The 19,671-nt window shown below is 36.5% G+C and overlaps 1 protein-coding gene across 1 annotated transcript in view; it reads right to left on the bottom strand.

The window, feature by feature from the left end:
* The window catches only part of ANGPT1 (angiopoietin 1), a gene marked incomplete at its 3' end in the record, with an annotated part of 69,339 nt that overhangs the window by 24,751 nt on the left and 24,917 nt on the right, over positions 1-19,671 (bottom strand). The window contains exons 5-6 of the mRNA XM_010189003.1: positions 14,531-14,658; positions 10,213-10,314 (exon numbers count right to left, since the gene is read on the bottom strand). Of these exons, the coding sequence (XP_010187305.1) occupies positions 10,213-10,314; positions 14,531-14,658 (230 nt within the window). The remainder of the gene's footprint in view (positions 1-10,212; positions 10,315-14,530; positions 14,659-19,671) is intronic.

The following is a 19,671-nucleotide window of genomic DNA, read 5'->3' as shown; positions in this document are numbered from 1 at the left end:
GGGAAAGAGCAGAAATGTCCAAAAATTTTCAAAGTTCTCCTACATTTTCCTCATTAGCACTCAATGGAATTTGGGAGAATATAGCAGGGAAATATGCTTACATTATCACAATATGCTTTCATAACTGTCCATTAATAGCCACAGACAGTATACACAAATCTTCGCACTGACCTGGCATAGATTACTTAAACGTATCTTTTTATTTTTCACAAATGGAAAACATTTATATTTTTGCTGCTGAAAATTGCATTAAGCTCATGCTTTGCCAAAGTTTGATCTGAAATAAGTCAGGTAAAAAGACATAAAAATTAATAAAATTTGTTTTTTATCAAGGAACAATAGGGTGATGTTTTGTATTACATTTAGAATACATGGTTCTTATAAGCATGATAACTCTTGTTTGCAGTGCAAAGAAATGACACGTTACAAAACCCTACAGATAGTTTTAATCACATTTATGTATCAGGATGAAGCAAAGGAATTTTCTGGTTCCTTATGCCTATAACTGTATAGTAAATTTTGTAAATTCTGATATAGACCATAACTGTTATGCAAAAAAATAAATAGTATTTTTTTGTTCTTTTGTATGCATTAAAGTACTTGGAACCGGGAATCACAGACAAAAGTATATGATTTTATAATATTTACTCTTGATGACATCCAGGTTCTACATCAGCTCATTTCCAATTGCATGGTGATTAACAGAGTCAAAACTACTAAGGCAGTCATGAGTACAAAGAAACAGAATTCAATACTGGTTTTAAAAATGACCTTAAGAATTTTAAAAGTTGATACTTATTCAAAAATAATAAGTAGGGTGCAAAAGAGTTTTATTAGCTTTGGCAAAATCCATGGGGTATTCTTTTTGAATCATGTTACTCCAAGTTCATTAAACAATTATCTCTCTTACTCTATTTATTTTGTCTGATAATGCTCATAGGAAGCTTTGACTTTTTAATAGACAAAACAAAATTGAAACCAGACACAGTCAATATATCCTATGGGTTCATCTCCTGTCAGACAATTCACTGAATAAAGCAGACAATAATTCAGTGTTTTACAGCAGCAGTGTCTTCCCAGAAGCCATAAAAAATATTCAGCTCCTTTTGCCTTAGCTGAGAATGTGGAATGGATTTTGTTTAAGAAGATAAGGTCAGTATAATTCTTAATTTCCATCATACTGAATTATTCATTGTATTATTTGAAATAAAGATGTGGTCTATAGAAATTACCACGATTTCCTCAGAGAACAAATGTGTTAAATAATATTAAAAGAACATGGGAAAATAATGCTAAATATTCAGAATTATTTCTATGAAATACTAACAAATATTTGGTGGTAAGGTTTAAAAATATGTTTAAATTGAAGCCAGAGGTATCTTCTCAAAAAACTAAAACAAAACTTAAGTTATTGACAGTTTTAAGAAAAAAATTTAAATATCTGTATATTCATTCCATGTTTGAAAACTGTGTCTCAAAATCTTGTTCCTATCCTGCAGCAATCCAGGCTGTCACACTTCAGTCTAGAGCAAATGTCAGTAGACATACGGAAGCTAGGTTCACTTTTTCCTTTTTCCTTCTCAAACACACACAGCATCAGTAGTGTCAGTCTTCTTGCTGAGGAAGAACCACAGTGACAGAACCCATGTTTGAGGTGCAAACGTTATTACAGATGTTACCTATGGCTAGGCAGTGGGCCCCAAACAGCTCTCTTTCCTACAGTGACACATATACAACAGCCAGTGCATCTTCCTCAGGCCTGGATTTCAATTTAACTTCCTTACTGACTAATTAAAAACAGGAATGTATTTCCTACTGAGACAAATTGCACTGAGAGTTTCTCTCCCAAACCACCTTCTTCACTCTAGGGCAAGTGGATCCTGGGAATATACAGACACTTAGTGTAACTCCTAGTAAGTGCATCCCAGGGAGATGAGTAAGATTTAAAGAAAAGAAAATTCAGTTTTTGTAGTCTAAGATGAATTAGGAGCTTAAGACAACCTTCTATTTTGTTCTTTGCAAAGAAATAAATCATATAGTTTAGGGCTAAAGATTTAAAATCTAAAAAATGTACTTTTTTTTCACTTCAGGCAAAAAATGAGAACTTTTGGAGGTAGGATTTAATTCTCTTTTCTTTTCTTTTCAAAAGATGCTGATTCATCCCAAATAGCAAAGATGTGCACAACTAGGAGCATGGATGCTACAGGAAAGACAGTCAAACCATCTGTATGTGAGTTTCAGTAGGGACTTGAATCTCGTGCCCATAATCCATCTAAATACTCCAAGCATCAGACTTACGAGTTGCTCTTTTCTCTCTTGCTTTGCTCAGTTGCTACACTAAATAGCCGAACAAGAACAGAAGATCACTGACACCAGAGTCAAACAGGTACAGTGCTAATTTGATGTCTGAGCTCCAAAATGAAGGGCTGCTCCAGTGAGTCCCAAACGGAACAGAGCAGGCAGGAGATGCTCCTCTCCGAGAAGACAGATGTTCCATGATGAGAGCACACAACTATCATTTGGAAGGACCTCTACCACAATTTTACTAAATATTCAAGTCACTAATTTAAAAAACAACCTCTCGAAATCTCACCTAGCTCTTGTAAAATTGCATTTCCTTCTTTTAGTTAGAAAGTTTCTTTAATAACAATCATCTTTCTCATGGGGCTCTGCTACAAGCTGTTAGCATAATTAAGCTGAACCATTATAACATCATATAAAATTTATTAAGTTTTACATGTAAGGAAGACCTTACATAGGTATATTAACTGCCTTTGGAAGAGAACACGAGATTTATCAGCGTGCATTAATGGTGAGAAATAACACCTGAAACTGATGTTTTTCAGTAACGTTTACATAGGAAAGACTGTATAACACATTTAAAGCACAACTATGCTCCAGCACAAAATTGTATTTAATTTTACATCTAAAAATATTTCCCAAAATAAAGAAGATGCTTCCTTGTGTGGTAACATCTTCTCATGTGCCTAGTCTAGTGATCCAAAGCCCTGTGAAACAAATACTGTTTCGTTCTTGCTCCCTTAGATCATACTGTTGAAATGCAGACTGTAGATTAAGCCTTGCTCAGAATAGTTTCATGAGCATGTTTTCATAAAACTGAATATGGTCTCTGACCACTTTGTCTGTCTTCACTGGACGTGCTGGATTTAGACCTCAGGAGAAACAGAGAAAATGCTGGCTCTTTTTATAACACTGATGAAAGTGACAATTATCTGAGTAGCAGTTGCAGTCAGAAGTGACTTTCTATTAAACTAGCATGATATGCCATTCTTTATCACAGAAGAGTGGGTCTCCATGAAAGGCGTTACTCACACAATATCTTAATACACATTCCAGTCACCAAAAATCATTTCCTTATATCCAAATTACTTGGTAAATATTTGAAAGAAACAAATGACGTTCATGTCATCTGTCTCAGTTCCTTGAAGTAAATGATATTTTTAAGATATAAGCAACTTATAACTCATGACTTTGAATAAGAAAAGTATTTGTGACTATATGTTACAAAATTATTCATGTCTGAAGTGTGCTTTTTTTATCCTCTCATACTCAGAACTCACTCTCATGAGTTTATTCATGCAAGATAGTAATTCAAGACCACCACCACTCCCAACCTGTCTTGTTTGTTTACAGTAGAGAAGCAATATGCCTTCTGTCTTTTCCGCGGACATGCATTCCCTACTTCTTGCCTTTCTTACATCCTCAAATCTTTCCTTTTTGCAGGAAGGACCATGCTGATATTGCAAGGCTCTTTATAAAATTCTGGCAAGGAAAGAACACTAAGATGTTTCTGCAGAAGGACTTATGGGATATACCTCATGGTGGATGTAGTACAGATTATTTTGAAGGTTCTCCTCCTTCCAAAAAAACTTTCCGTAATCCTTTCCTATTCCCAGGTTATCTTCTAAATGCCCTTCCATGTTCTTTGTACCAACAACTTTTTCCCTCAGAACTGTTTCCCTAAGACACATGGCGAAGGACAAGCTGTGAAGAGTGCTCTGAACAGCCCCTACTGCTCTGCTGAGCAGAAGAAAGCAAACCAGAATAACCCATGAGCTAAGAGTAAAAGCTTCTCTGCTCTAAAAACAAGGCAGCCCTCTGCAAATTTTCATTTGAGAATGGCCCATTGCCCCTAACTGCTTGGGCATTATTTGTGGAATGTTATATGAGTCAGACTAAAGCTCCACTAGAGTTTAGTGATGAGGACCTTGTGTCACAAGACTGTTCACACACAGGCCATGGCCCTGTTCAATGTGCTAGTACAGGTATGGCCTAGGAGTTGAGAAAGAAGGAACTGAGTCAAATAGAGTAGGATCTCCATCTACTGGATCCCTTCTGTGCAAAACAGGGAAACACAAAACCTCTCATTGGAAGAAAGACACAGGTTCTCATAATAAAATCCAACTAGCTAATTATCAGGAGCAGCTGTATATTTTGTCCTTGGGGTGATCCTTCACAGCCAAACAATTTGGGGGTAATAACAGAGAAGATGAAAATTTATGTCCATATGAGATCAATCAACAATCATACTTTTAAGGTTTTAATGTATATTAAGTATTTTGTTGTTTTACTTATACTTCTTTAATTTACTGTTTGTGACCAAAAAATGGACGATTTGAATATAGCTCAAGCCAAATCAATGGAGAAAACCTGTTACTGTCATAAAACGACAGGCCTGTTGGTAGATAGGAACCACTAGTCTCTATGTGTTTGTACATTTTCCACATGACAATAAAGGTTTCCCAATTTTAAATTCCTGTCAAAGTTATAATCGTTATCTGAAAAGCTGATGACTGTTTTAATTCCTGTGAACAACAGTAGCATCTTTCTAAAACTCCCTAACAGAAGTTAGGTGAACTTAGTTTCAACAACCATTTCAGTCCTTGACATCCTGTGACCTCAGGCAGCTGCATTATATGCTTGCAGTGGAATATACTTTTTAGCTCCTATTCATGTCTTTTCTTTAATCTAAAAGGAAAAAATTAGCATGAATGAAGATCCAAAGAATCAGCTTTTGACAGAATTATTTAATGTGGAATAGTCACAGAAAGAGCAATTACCATCTTCAAAGCTGTTGGATAGGATTTGAGTTCTCTTTTAAAGAACACAGGAATATGTGTTCATATGTATCAATGAATATGTTTCAGCAAATGTTTCAATAATATCAGACTACTGTGAATGTAACAAGTGTGAAGATTTTGTGGCCACATACACACATAACATAGCTTAAATACTTATAATCCAGAAAAGGATTAAAAATAATTCAGAATAGCTAGCTTTAACAAAACTGAGAATTATGAAAGATTGATTCCACAATATAAGCATTCAAATTATGAGCAAATTTATTTTTTCTGTCAAGAACATTCTCCTCAGCCAAGCCACATGGTTTATGTAATTTCTATTTAGTAAAAAAACACATCTGAAGTTGCTTTCTGCTAAAATAGTGGAATAAGAATCATGAAGCTTATACAAACAATTAAAAATGCACATTATGCATTGCTTTTTATGCAGTCAGTCTCTCACTTGAAAAAGAACATAATGATGAACATAATAATTTAATGTGACTGGAAGGGGTGGGAGCTCTGTCTGTAGTTCGATTTTTCAAGTGTTTGAAAAAAAGAAAAAAGCATTGAGAAAAAAAACCCTAAACAACCTTTCTTTGTAAATGGACAAAACTGCATCAGAAAAATATCCATCGTCAATTAAGGTTCCAAAAGGGAACCGTATAACAGCTTGATTTTTTTGTCTCTTTGCTCAAATCAAACACAATGTTCATTGTAGTGAGGACCTATATTGAAAAAAAAAAATAAATAACAAATTCCTATTGGTACAGAAACAATATGGAACAAAAAACGTGTCAGAATTTACAGACAGGGAAAGTGGGCAGAAGGAATGATAACAAAATGAAAACTGGAACTGAAACTTTCACAAGAGAAATTAAAATTAGACTTAAAACAGTTGGAGACCATAAAAGGAATTAGGAGACCACATTCTAAAACAGGAGCTGGACACTGCAAATAAAAATTAAGTGTAATTAACATCAGGAAGTTTTCAGAATGAACTGAAAGTTGGCAATAAGAAATAAAACCTTTGTTTGAACAGTAGCTCTTGTTCGGGTAGATCTAGACATCCAAATACACAACTTGAAGTCTGTAGAAGTTGCAAGGATTGGAGAGATGAAAACATGAGGTGACCAGCAACCTGACTGTCACAAACTAGAAGGTCTTCCAGGAAATGGGTGTCCAAGTTAACATCTACTCACAGAGGTGAACTGTAGTGTAAAAAAATCATGCCTAGAAAGGAAATCAAAGACTTAAGAGCAGTTCAGCTGTCTTTTAGGTAAGCAGAAGACATGGATCACCAGACTTGTTATACTAGTTATAATTTACTGAGGCTTTAAGGGAAAGTCAGATTATTCCAGGTAACAGTGTAAATACTGCACCCAGTGATACTTCCTGAGAAAGTTCTGGTAACCATATCTGTGGTCTAGCTCTCAGTGCGCTGCAGAATTTAAGCCATGAAAGAGTATAAAATATCCTGGCATCATACCATACTGGCACTATGGAGCTAGCCATCAATTTAACCCAACAGTTTTAAGGAAAAAAAGAAAAAGAAGAAACTCCAACAGAAATGGAAGTTGTTTTGTAGATGTGCTTTTCAGGCACACACAAATGCTAGTGATGATTTCTGAGATAAGTTGGCAGCAGACTTGTTTTAAAGCACAACTGACATTGGACTCAGATGTTAATCAGGAACATGAGATTGAGTGTGGAATTTACCACTGAACTTCATTCCTGCCTCAAAGAACCAAAAGGAAAACCAGCTGCTGGTCAGGAAGCTTGAGAGTCTTTATCCAGTGACAGAGAGTAAGATTTTAAACATCAGAAACAAGGCACCTGCCCATGGTGCTTAACTTGCCATAAAGCTTAGAAATCCAGCTGTGAATCTAATATGTACCAGTGATCCTAATCTAGCTCATGACATTATGAATGATTAAAAAAGTGATAGCTTTCTCATCAGAGAAAGGAAAATAACAATACTGTAGCAATAAAGGCATGAATTACAATTAAATACTGACATGCAGGAAAAAAAAAACGAACGAACAAACAAAAACCAAACTGACTAGGAAAAGGATTGTTGTGGCTGGCCAAGGTATGTAATTTCAAATACCTTTAAAAAGTCTGAGGAAGTCCTCTTATAGACTTGACCCCCAAGAAGCCCTCCTAGGAAACTGATAACTTCTGTGAAATTCATGGGAATTATTAAATTAGACATGCTAAAAGGCTAGAGAATAGAGAATCCAATACTTTGTCACCTAATTTGGCAAAAATGGAGACAGTGACTGGGAAAGTTACGTTCATCCAAGAACTAAAAAGCTGGACTTTGAGCAAGAAGTACTGATAGCCAAGTTAGCACATGATCTAATAATCTGCTTGGATTTGATTATTGCTGATGACTGCCTAATAAATACCAGAAACTGTGTCTTGGAAAGTAAGCTTTTAGAACCCCCCTTTCTAAAAGCTAAGAAAGAAGATGGCTAAACCAATCTTGCACAACAATGAATCTGCATAAAAGGTTTTGTATTCATTACTTGTTGTTTCAGATACCAAAGAAAGTGTAACTTTTTTTTTTCCCAGAGTGGAGATTTGATGTCAATGGAAATGGAGCCAAAAGAACAAGGAGAAAAAATTAGTACCACTATTACTGTAGTATCATTGACTTTGTGGCAATTTATGTCTGCATGGAGTTATTTATGTCCTACTTTCAAAAGATTTATGGCTACTTTATCTCTCTCTTAACCTGTTTCCTGTGTTGGTGTCTGGAAAATACATAGAATAGGAATTGAAGTCCTTGCATGTAAGATGTAGACATCAGCATGTGAGCTGAATCAAAGACAATGATCACCTCAAAGTTTGTCTGCAGAGTGAGCTGGTGCCAGGTGACTCTGTAACCCAGCAGTGTTGTCACTCACCTTTGTAGAGATTAACCCATGTGCACCTTTTCCAAGCTACCTGCTGTTTGGATCTCAGCTAAGAGTCGGAGAAAATGTGCAATGGTTTTCTAAAGCTGGAACAGTCAATAACTTGTGAGGGCACTAGCAGTACCGCAGGTTGGTGGTCTGAGACCCTGTCCAGCTCAGAAGCTGGCAGTCAGTACTTGCCTGTAACCGAATAACTTCAACAGTTTTCCAGATGCTTTTCCAATAAGAACTAAATGCATTGAAACTAAAAGAAGCCCCAGGGACTTATTATTACTGTTATTATTTTACTATGATATTGTTTATTTCTGTTAGATTTCAGGTCCTAATGGGATACAAGCACAAGAGCAAATCTGGAAAGCTGCATCTGAACTATGGGCTGAGAGAACACATAGTAAGTTCAACTACTCCAAGCAAGACCAAACACCACTGTGTCCCCCACCACGCTACCTCGTTTCCATTGGAAGAAACACCAGGTAGATGTGTCAGGGAGGACAGAGGATGTGATCCCATAGATGCCACTCACTGAAAATGAGGGAATTAAGTTGGTGGTGTCCTTGCCTTGAAGCTCAGACAGTGTCACATATTCCAGTAATCCACAGAGCATCCACCAGCCTCTATCATCCAACATTTTGTGATATAAGATAATCACGAAAGGAGGCCTAAGCTAGTTACTTTGGTGAAATGGTTCACAGAAACAGAGACAAGCCTAAATTCCATCTTCTCTCATGACTTACTAATAGGATAGCTATCAGTAAGAGTCCAAAACAGATACTTTTTATTTGGTAGAAGCAAATGATCTCTTAGAAGACTATGGCATTCCTAAAGATAAGCAAAATTAGTTCAGACTGCTTGAACTAGACAAAACCAACATAATCTAATCCTGAACAGCCTCACACCACTGTAAAGGAAAATTTGAGGAAAATGTTTGACTAAGTGAAGGGATACAGATGAAAAAAGTCCACATGGGAAAACTTTATAAAGAAGAGCTGTTTTTATTAAATGGTCGAAGAAAAAACCACAGGAGAGAAAAACTGAGTAAACCTCAGTAATTCATATGGCATGTATAAATTAAAACAGTCCATATGTAGAGAATCAGTTAGGTTGCACATACAAATTCTAATTTCCTCACAATATCTTTTTGTAATTTTAATATTATTTTTACTTCACGTATATTTCAAAACACATTATATCCTCTGGTTATCCATAGTAGCAGAGATCTGACCCAAATGGTTAGTTTTTACCCGTATAATAGATATTTTTAAATAATATGAAAATATCGAAAAGAAAGCTTCTATAAAATCCAAAATGATATTTTGGTTCAATAACCTGATATTACATTTATTTCTGAAATAGTAAGTTCTGTAACAGAACTTTTTCCCACAGAATTTTTTACTGAACTGAACTTGCTTTTATTTTTAAATATTTTAATTGCTCTTTTCATTAAGTGCTTTTTGAAAACTGTTGGAAAAAAGATTTTCCTCTTCCAGGCTGATAACACAGTTCTGAAAATTTCACTGGGAGTATCACTGAAATCCAAGCCAGTCCTCAGGGACTCAGAGAAAGGAGCTCCATTAGAAAGTTTGATCAGGCAGCGAATGAAAAAACTCAGAAGTTATTTAGATTGGAGTAAAATTTTTTTGAGTTGGCAAAGGGAAAATAGCCTGCCAGAGTCATGTCATCTGTAATTTAGTAAGTTATTTATTTTCTTTTAATTCTATTTGAAGTATCAACATTTCCAGTACATTGGCTTGATTGGCAGAGGTGTTGTATGACTTGGGATAAACCCCAGTAAAACTGTTCATTCCTATCTGAGATGCTCCAAGTTTTGAAGGAGTTCCCTTCAGCTGAAAACATCCATGCATTAGGAACATCAACACATGCCTATTACCCCTAAGTGTCACAGCAAGTCAAAACTTCAGAGGGACAGAAAGCAACATTCTTTAGTGATATGCCTGGGCCTGACCTCATTTTAATCTCAGTAACTGATCTGAAAGAAACCATAAATCATGGGAAATAATACTCAGCTAATTGAGTAAAAAGAATATTATGACTCTCAAAAGTAGCAGACACGACGAAAGGTAGTTTATAAAAAACTGCAGGGCCTCACCACATCACTAGGTGCAGAACTATCTGCTTAAGATAATAAGAAATACTATTTGAAATCTAACTCTTCTATGAACTGTACAGCTATTCTACATTTTGCACCTTACCATTTTGTACTCTTTCCAGGTTTTTTGAAAATCCAGACTCCCATCTTCTCGGTGCTGTATAACTGTCCATCCTCCTCCAGCAATTTCCATATTACAATAGACCTATACAGTAAATAAAGCAAAAAAATACAAATAAGCAAACAAAATAAACTTGCACTGGAATCCTGTCATCTTGGGGGGGGGGGAAATATTTGTGAAAAACAGGACTAAGGAAGCCTGTTTTCCTATGGATTCATGCCCTACGCCCTCAATGGTATCGTCAATCTCTTGAATACAATCGGACCTCTCCTTAAATTCACTGTAATTCTCCCAGTAATATTTTGGCATTCCCATCAACAGGAGTCAATCCATTCAACACTGGTCAGTAATTTAAAGCTTTAAGTTTCTTTGCCAAATTGAAGGTTACTATCCACTTCAGTTAAATAAAAATTCATCCCTCATTTGACCGGAGAACCATATTCCACCCTCAGACAAACGAATTCCAAATCTTTCCTACTTATAAGCATTGTCAAAGTAATCCTGTGCAAGTGCTTTTGTTTTAATTTGCTCCAGGCATGCTGAGTGAAGTCCCTGTGTAGGTACAGGAAGGAAATAGGATACTGAACAGTGCAGACATGTGAACCTGATTTAGGGTAACCACAAGAAAACCTACAATTTGCTAGACAAATATTTTGTCCCTATTCTTCCTTCAGGGAAGATACTGTGAGTCAAAACATTTATCTATGGGATTTAATTTCTTTAGTCTGATTTACAGTGAGAATTTTTAAATGATGGATTTACTTTCCTTATAAGTAATTTCAAGCTCCCATGAATTCACTGCCAATTTTTAAAGCATTTAATCCTCAACTGCATTAAGACTACTCATTTTAAAGACATGCACAAACAAATGATGGGGTTTTCATACTGAAATAAAATACCTATAAAAAGACTTCTATGTTTTCCGAATAATATACCAAATTAAAAAAGAAAAACGCACTGTGAAAGAAAGATTTACAGAGGCACATCATTCACTAGCCATCATTGTGTGGTCTGGCACTTTCCTCGGTGGTAGACACAAACACCTGCCGTATTACCAGGAGTGCCAAGCTGATTATAGATGTTCATTGTGCATAGCTCTAGCCAACAAATGTCCTGGACTGGCTTCTGTCCCAGAGAGGGTCAAGGCACTCAGCCATTAAGCACCTTTTAACATGTTCTGATATTTAGCTCTCTACTAGAAAAGGATGAAGAAAACTGACTTTGACTTCATACAGATCTTTAGATTCTGAGTTTATTATCAATAAAATAACCTGAATTAGACTAAAAGAGCATAAAAAGCACTTCACTCTTGTCCTTCCTTAAACACATGGGTGAAAATACTCTACTAAAAAGCATATTTGAGATTATTTATACTTATTTGAGCTTTAAGGAGTAAATTATTATAAACTTCAGAATAACCATTTAGAGATCAGCCCAATTTTAAATAGGAAAACAGGAAGCAGATTACCACATACTGCCATGATGACAGTCTCCACAATATATGGGGCCAGAATACATTTAATGCGTTAACATTCTGACAGATACACTCAGAGACACCATCAACACTAATTTGGTAGGAAGTCCGCAGGCAGATTGTAGAGGTGGGGTGGAGTGAAGACTGCATACATGACAATGTTGGTAATTGCTTTTCAGAGCCATAAAAGACCCAGATATATAGACCTCACTATCAATTAATAGCATTACATTTTCAGTGCAGTATACCCAGAAGTTGGTAGCACTCATGCTTGTGACGGCATTAGAGGAGCCACTAAGAGAGTCCAATATATTGATCCAAGGGGAGATATGGAGGCTCTGTGTGCACTCAGACCAGTCCGCTTTCAGCTCCTGAAGGTGACTTGGTTCCTTCAGCTCCAAAATGGTGACAACCTCACTCCCACTGCTCCTCTGCTCATCAGCAGCTTCTGACCTCACATATGCAGGAGACTGAAAGGGCTCTTCTTGCCTTTACTCTCACCATGGCCTAAGGACACCATCAGGCGCATTGCACACATACACACACACATATCAAAGTAAGCCAATTAATTAGCTTAATACTTTAAGCCTATCTTTTTCTCTTCCTACCGCAAAAAATATGGAATATTGTTAAGATCATTTTAAACAGAAATTAATTTTTGATGGAGGGCTGGAAGACTAATGAACTAAACTAATGAACTGTTGAAGCCAGGAACATAAAAGAAAAATCGCAATCTCAATTTGTAAGCATATAAAAATGAGGCATATATATGGTATGGAGCTGTAAGCGATAAGGATAATTTTCTATGAATATATGAAGGTAAAACCAGTGAAAAACTAGAACTGACAGTAACATTTGTATACATGACAAAGATATATATTCTATTGAATTTCAGGATTCTAGTAAGTATCCCTTAGGAAACATAAAATGAAATGAAGGTATATTTTTGTGACTTGAAGTATAAAATTACTATAAATGGGACAGTTGCCAGTGGCTGCAAGTATTACAGAAGGTAGCAATATATTAGGCCTCTTAAGACATGTCATAGTTGTTTGTTGCACAGTGGTAATCCAGATAACTAAGCTGGCTTTAAACAAGCGGATATCTCCATGGAGTACCTAACAGGAACTATCAGCTTGGGTCCCAGAGCAATCTAACTGTGTCAGCGTGGTGCTACCTCTGGGCTAATTAGCCCTGGCACAGTGCTGTGTTGCTGTGATTCTGAAGCTCTCTCAGCTGGAGATAGTGCAGCTATCTCTGCACAGCACTACCTTGCAGACTGTTAATGCAACATTAATGTCTGACAAAACATCTGTTAAAGCAATCACACTCCTCACTTGACTAACACGAACATGCCTGGGTTCACTCTTCCTGTGTTATCACTAGGGCAAGAGAGAAACAGGTTGTGGCAGCCACACACACATACACAACACAGCACAGCCCTCCCAGGAAAAAATAATGCAATGATACCAGTCGATTTGTGCTGCCTGTATTGACTGATAGCAGTGTCTGTGAATGGGGATACAGCAGAAACACAGGGTGGCCTCCATAGCGTCACTGTTGTTATATTACCAGTGAAGTGGGTTTAAGGTAAATATACGAGAAACACCAGTGCCACAGTGCTTTCAGGTAACCATTTTTTTCATTGCAATCCAGCTTCTGTGGATAGTTTATGAACTTTAATAAGGCTAAGAAAAGCCATTGCCAATTTGTGCATGCAACTTGGACTTTGATGTTGCATCTCTGCTTTGAGTTGAACAGCTTCTACAGAACTGCTTTTACTGTTCTTGTCCTGTACAGTAATGCTTAAAGGGCTCTCTGTATGTTATGTCAATTATTTTTCCATTCACATTCACCAGAATTACATTGATCTTTGCCCATAGCACTCTCCCATCCCAACTCTACTCATGGTTTAATGAATTCTAATTCCTTAGTAAACTATAAAAATCTTGACATTTACAGGCTTCCAAAGGCTTCTAATAAAACCAAATTCATTTTAGGAATAAGTTTTACATATCTTAATAGCAGCATAAAATTATTATATACAATAAGATTGGTAATATTCATTATTGCTTTTTTCTGTTTGCAGGGTCACTATTTTACTGTAGTAGGAATAAATTCCCCATAGAGAAGTGGTTCCCTCCCTCCCATCTGGCCCACTTGCTGGACACTGTTCTTTCATGTTCCTAGCTCCAGCTGAGCCAGGTACCTTATCACCAAAAGCCTTTGAAAAAAACAGCAGTCTCCTTTACAGACTAATGTTTCCTTTTCATCAAAAAACCTCCTAAGAATTTTTTTTGAGAAAAACAAGATTATACATGTTTCGTCTTTTCAAACAGTGCTAATATTCAGCATGTTGTGTTCTACACAGTCAAAATACTCTTCCTTGCTCCTTACAAAAGAAGCAGGATTTTTGTAGATCTTCAGATTTAAAATTACTCAGAATGCTATTTCTTTCCCTGTGCTACCAGATAATTCCCCCATCAGCTTCCTCATTATAGCACTTCACTAATTCTCTTCTAAACTTTATTGCAGACTGATCTGCAGCCATAGTGCGATTCAACTGAACTTGCCAAGTGGGAAGAATTGAGTTGACCGTTGAGTACAGATTGGAACTCAGGAAGATTTCTCTGTCAGAAAGAAAGAAGAATGTCCAGAATAATACACTTTATCATTTTCTTCACTCTCTTTTACTCAAGATTGAATATAGTCCATGTTATTTATACCAGTAAATTTTGTAGAATGAGAACTTCAATAAAGGCTCCAAATGCTCCCTTAAGACCAGAGCAACATCATATTAAAAACAAAGAAAATAAAAAAAAATACCTTTTTAGGATCTGACACATTGTTAATATAAATAGTGTAGACACCACTTTTGTTGAAACCAGATTGGTATACATCTGCGCAGTCTCTGAAAGGCTTTTCTTCCTCCTTTTTTGCATTCTTTAGTAGAACTGCAAAACAGAAAAATATGGTAAGTCACAACAGCAATCTTAAGCATTTTGGTATCAAGGAAGTCCACTTTTGCACACTGTATTCCTTTTAAACACACACAGTAATAACTGCACTAGGGTCATTACACAGTCCATTTGGTAAATTCTACTAAAGAACTAGTATGAAACCTTCAGATGTATGGCAGAGTAGGCACCAGCAAATGTAAGTCGAGATACTAAACAGAGCATCCTTTCTACTGAGAGGTGAACACAGCACATTCCTCCTGAGTGTAAAGGTCTGTGCAGGTGCAGATGTTGCCCCTGTCTCAAGCTGCATCTGGGAGGTTGCAACAGAATGCTCAAGAGTTGGCACATGGAGATGGACAAGCTTCTTCAGTGATGTGATCTGAGACAAATGCTTACCTAAGACAGCAACACAGAACTTTGCCTTTTAAGCAGCCTAGGGGCTTGGGGCAAGGAAGCTGTTAGGTTAAGTTTATTTCTTTGGCAGAGAATTATTTCATGGTATTCACTTCTAAATACATAGAAGTTGCTAGATACCATTTGTGAAAAAAGAAGAAAAATCAGTACTACTGAAATCAGTTGTTCAGAATCATGATTTATTTGCTTTATTTTTGGCTCAGAACAGGAAAACAATTAATGTTTCAACAATACCACTGCAGATTTTGATCCTGTATATTGCAGATGGACTACATATACGAGTCTGAGCTCAGAAATCAGGAGGGCAAGGTGTCTGAGGATCCCAGTCTTAAACAACCAGGAGATTCCCTGTAGAAGGGGTAACATCTGAGAGTGTTCCTTCACTTTCACAAACAAAAGTAGCGTGACCCCACACGATCCTGAAGGATATGACTTCACTCCAGCAACGCATACTTTAAGCACATCAGTATTCCCATGGAAATCCATCAGTCTACTCAAATTCTTAAAGTCAAACATGTTCTTAAGCGCTGTGCAGGGCCCAGGCCAGCACTTCATTAATCCCTACTATAAGGAAACAATATTTAAGTTCTCCAGACACACTCATTGTTTGGTGACAGCCACATCTTTTTCATTTTTAGCTTGAAAATGTGAGTTATAGATACAAAAAGGACTACGCCTTATTCACTCTCAATGACATGGCCTGTGCTGCAAATCTGGTGCTTAATGACAATGGTGTGCAGAAGAGCAACGGCCTTGCACAGCGTGTGGGACCCTAAGATGGTATGCAGTAATGCCAAGGCCTTGCAGCTTCATAAACTATCTCCCATTTGAACACTTCAAAGCAGTACTTTAGGATGGCAAATTCCCACCAGATCAATTAGCATTAATAGCATTTCAAAGATGGGGAAACTGAGGAAGATAAAGGTTAAATGTTTTACCTCAGTGATTTTGTGAAAAGGTAAAAAAAGAAAATTAGTGAGAAATCCAGTCTGAACTGTACAGCTATCCTGCTATCTAGGTAGGCATTTTACAAAGATTATCATATTCTTTTTTCTCCTTTATGTGTTTTATTTTGTCCTGTTTAAATTTTGATTTTAACAAACAAAATGCCCTTACTTCTCGCTTTCCATATATTTGCTACATACTTATTATTTTTATCCAACATCATCAATAAAAATAAAACCTGGTTTGTATACTTGCATATGAACTTCAACTGGAAAATAAATGGATTTGAAACTTTGCTGTATTTGGAAAAGGTAGTACTGGCAATGCAGTAGATGACACACTACCCCAGGAGATGGCAGTGAAGGAGGTCCTCAGCAAGGCATCCATCAACAGTGCACTCTCAAAGGTGCCATTTTTTAGATAAGACATAGAACTGAGGCCTTCATGATTTGTGTTAATTGAAGATTTCATGGTACTTTCCTGTAAGCAGATGGTGTTAGCATCAGTGGCCAAAGTCCAACTTGAATAATTACTTGGGGCAGAAGCCAAAGCATGGAGGAGTTAAAGCAAAGCCTCTCATTGATTTCAGGGGGCTTCAGATTAGATACATTCTTCCTGGCCTGAATTTCTCTAATACTGTTGTTTCAACTGTAGACACCAGTCTGTCTTGTCTAAAAAATATATTTAGTTGAGTAGAAGCCGAATGTTCATTTCCTTGAGTCTTAAAGTAAAGTCTGTATGTAGAGAGATTATCTTACCTCTATTTAACTGTTATACACATGATGAAAACCAACTGGAAGTAACTACTCAAGAGTCAAGCAAGGAAATTTGAATTTGGTTCTTTTTTTACTGAAAGTTAGAATAAAAAATATTAGTATAGCCTAAAGTTAATATTATCCAAATTTTAAACAAGATTTTTAATTTCAGAGTAATTAGAACTAGATTTTAAAATAATTTTATATTATAGGTGGATATCTAGGAAGCATACTTAGAAATAAAATTTCTCCTGATGCTTAGAGACTGGAAAAACACAATGAAACTGCTGTTGATGTCAGAGATGAAGGTGACAAGGGCAGATAGATGCCATAGATATGTCCAGTTCCTTCCATCTTTCCTCTCAGCTGAAGTACCTGAGATCACAGACAACAGATGTGTTAATTTCCTATAGACCAAGGAACCCAATACCCTTCTTTTGCAGCAGTGAGTTTTATTCCGTGAATCACTGTAGCCAGAAGGAGATGGCATCCCTCTCTCAGGAGCTGGTGCTTCCCTTGAAAGAAAAGCTCAGCTCCTTGTTGGAGGAGCTGAACTATTACAGATTGTAGCACAGTATATTGAGCATGACACACAAAGTTCAGTTCTTCTTGATATATCAGACTGTAATTTGCAAGAATAGCCCAAAGTTATCAGAAAATTAATACCCAGGAATGTTACTGGTAATGTTCTTTTAGTGTAAAAAATGTTTTTTCTAAGGTTTGCTGTTGTTTTTCTAACTTAATATTCCATACAATTTCCAAACCACTTCTACCTACTATAGCTCCAGACTGTTTTTTCTATAACATTACATAGACCTTGAATCCTGTATACATCAAGCGAAGTTCCTGAATGATACATTGGCTCACATATGGTAGACGTGTAAATAAATTCTATAGAAGTAACAAGGCTCAAAGAAAGTAGTTCTTAAACAAAATAAGTAGTATGTAGTAACATCTTTTTGTTCAGCTTCAAGATCTTAGCAAGTTTTACACAGATTTCTAATGTTAGTTTAGCTATTTTCAAATACAATGCTTATGCCAAAGTTTTATGTACCTGACGAAAAAGATAAGTCTATGTCAAGCAAAATAATATTATCATTTCTTAAACCTGAATGCTTAGCCAAAATCTGGAGCCCTGGAAGGGTTTTTTATTGCCTTTTCTGGATGAATAAACTGGTGATGAAGTCATGCTCCTTTGAAGCAATGAAGATTATGTGGAAAATCCTGATTTCTTGAACAGAAAAAGAATTAACAAGAGAAACAAGTTCTTCTTTCATTGCATTTCTAAAAGTGTTTTGGTTAATTTTTAGCCTAACAACTTTCTCCTTTGGCTACACTACTTGTGTTTCCCTACTTGTTTTTTTTTCTATTAGTTATCAGTCTCTCAGCTGTTTCTTTCCCTCAGTGCCCTGGATGATGATTTGAGCCCAGGCAATGCAGCAAGTACCATCCATAACTGACCAGAGTTCTATCAGATGGCTGCTCCCATGTAGGAGCAATCAATGAGGTTCCTGCTAACCCAGAGGCTGTGACCTGCCAGGGCCGAGCAGCTCTTCTGCTGCTATTGCTAACAGGGTATTAACCTTCAGTAGAAAGCCAAGGTCAGTGCCTGAGACTGTAGTCTCTTCAGTTTTCTTAGAAAGGGTTACTGGAGCATGTAGGTGAGAGAGTTCAGACATGTAGGGCCTTTACCCAAAACAACAGCCAGGAAACTCCCTTAACTGATAGTTGTCTGTGCCTTTGTGTGGAGTAAGACTATTTTTCTGCTATCAGTCATGGAAATAAGTTAATAGTAAATGAGTTTACTAGTTCCTAACAGCTATCACAAATGAAAGATGCCTGCTTTTCTACCTGGGTTTAAAAAAATACAAACTGACCACTAAGAATAAATAGCTTCCAAAGTATTTTGTAATCTAAAGTTCTCCTCTCGGAATATAAAATTTAAAACTTTTAAAATTTAAAATATCTTTTTTCTATCTGTTTGAAAATTAAGTAATCTCCTTTTTAATAGAAAAAAGTGAAAAATAATATATTTGATTTTTTAAATTGAGATTTCTGAGTTTTTTTGAGAAAATGAAGTGGTTATCTCATTGCTTTTCAAGTCTCCATCAGATATTTGGTGAATGAATAGTTTGTAAGCAATAAAGAATGTTAAACTGCAGTTCATTATGTCGACTGAATCAACAAAATCACATTCATATTTACGAAATTATTTAAGATCTGAACTGCCATATTTGTGAAAACATCTGAGACCGAGTTAATCACTAGTCTTATGTCCTTTAGTGATACTGCCAGCAAATGGAAGGCAGCTGTTGGCTTTTTGGCATGGTATCGACTTATTAGGATAGATATGCAGAGATTTCTGTAGTGCCTTAGTGAATTATTACTTTTTCATTGTTTTAATGTTTTATTTACATGAATCTATTTTTCTTATAGGACTTAATAATCACTATGCATACCAAAATACACTTTAAAAAATTCTCGATGCTTTTGAAGCCAGGAAGGAAAAGTTTCTCTCTATATCTCACTGGAAAATAAAATTGACCTAAATTTTAGCTGCTCTGTCAAAAGAATCTGAGGTGAAAATTCCTGTCCCCAGATGAGCAGCTTCTAAAAAATCAAAAAGGTGAAGGTTGTAAATAGATGGCTTTTACCTACAGCTGTAGCATTCCAGGACAGGGTCATTCAAGGACTACCAAATGGCAGTTTCTGTCTAGATCCAGACTGCAAATAAATTTTGCCTTGATCTTGTCATGGTTCCAGACACATGGTGAGGAATCCTACATTTCTGTGAGACCCTGTATCTCTGACCTCTTTCCCAGCCATTTGGGTGCAGCTGCTGTGCACCACCACAGTTCCAGTTATGATGGCGAATAATGCCTGGTTCGCACAG

Source organism: Mesitornis unicolor, unplaced genomic scaffold (genome assembly GCF_000695765.1).
Source record: "Mesitornis unicolor isolate BGI_N332 unplaced genomic scaffold, ASM69576v1 scaffold49627, whole genome shotgun sequence".
NCBI lineage: Eukaryota > Metazoa > Chordata > Aves > Mesitornithiformes > Mesitornithidae > Mesitornis > Mesitornis unicolor.
Note: the sequence above shows the minus strand (reverse complement) of the source record. Positions and strands in the feature narration are given on the sequence as shown.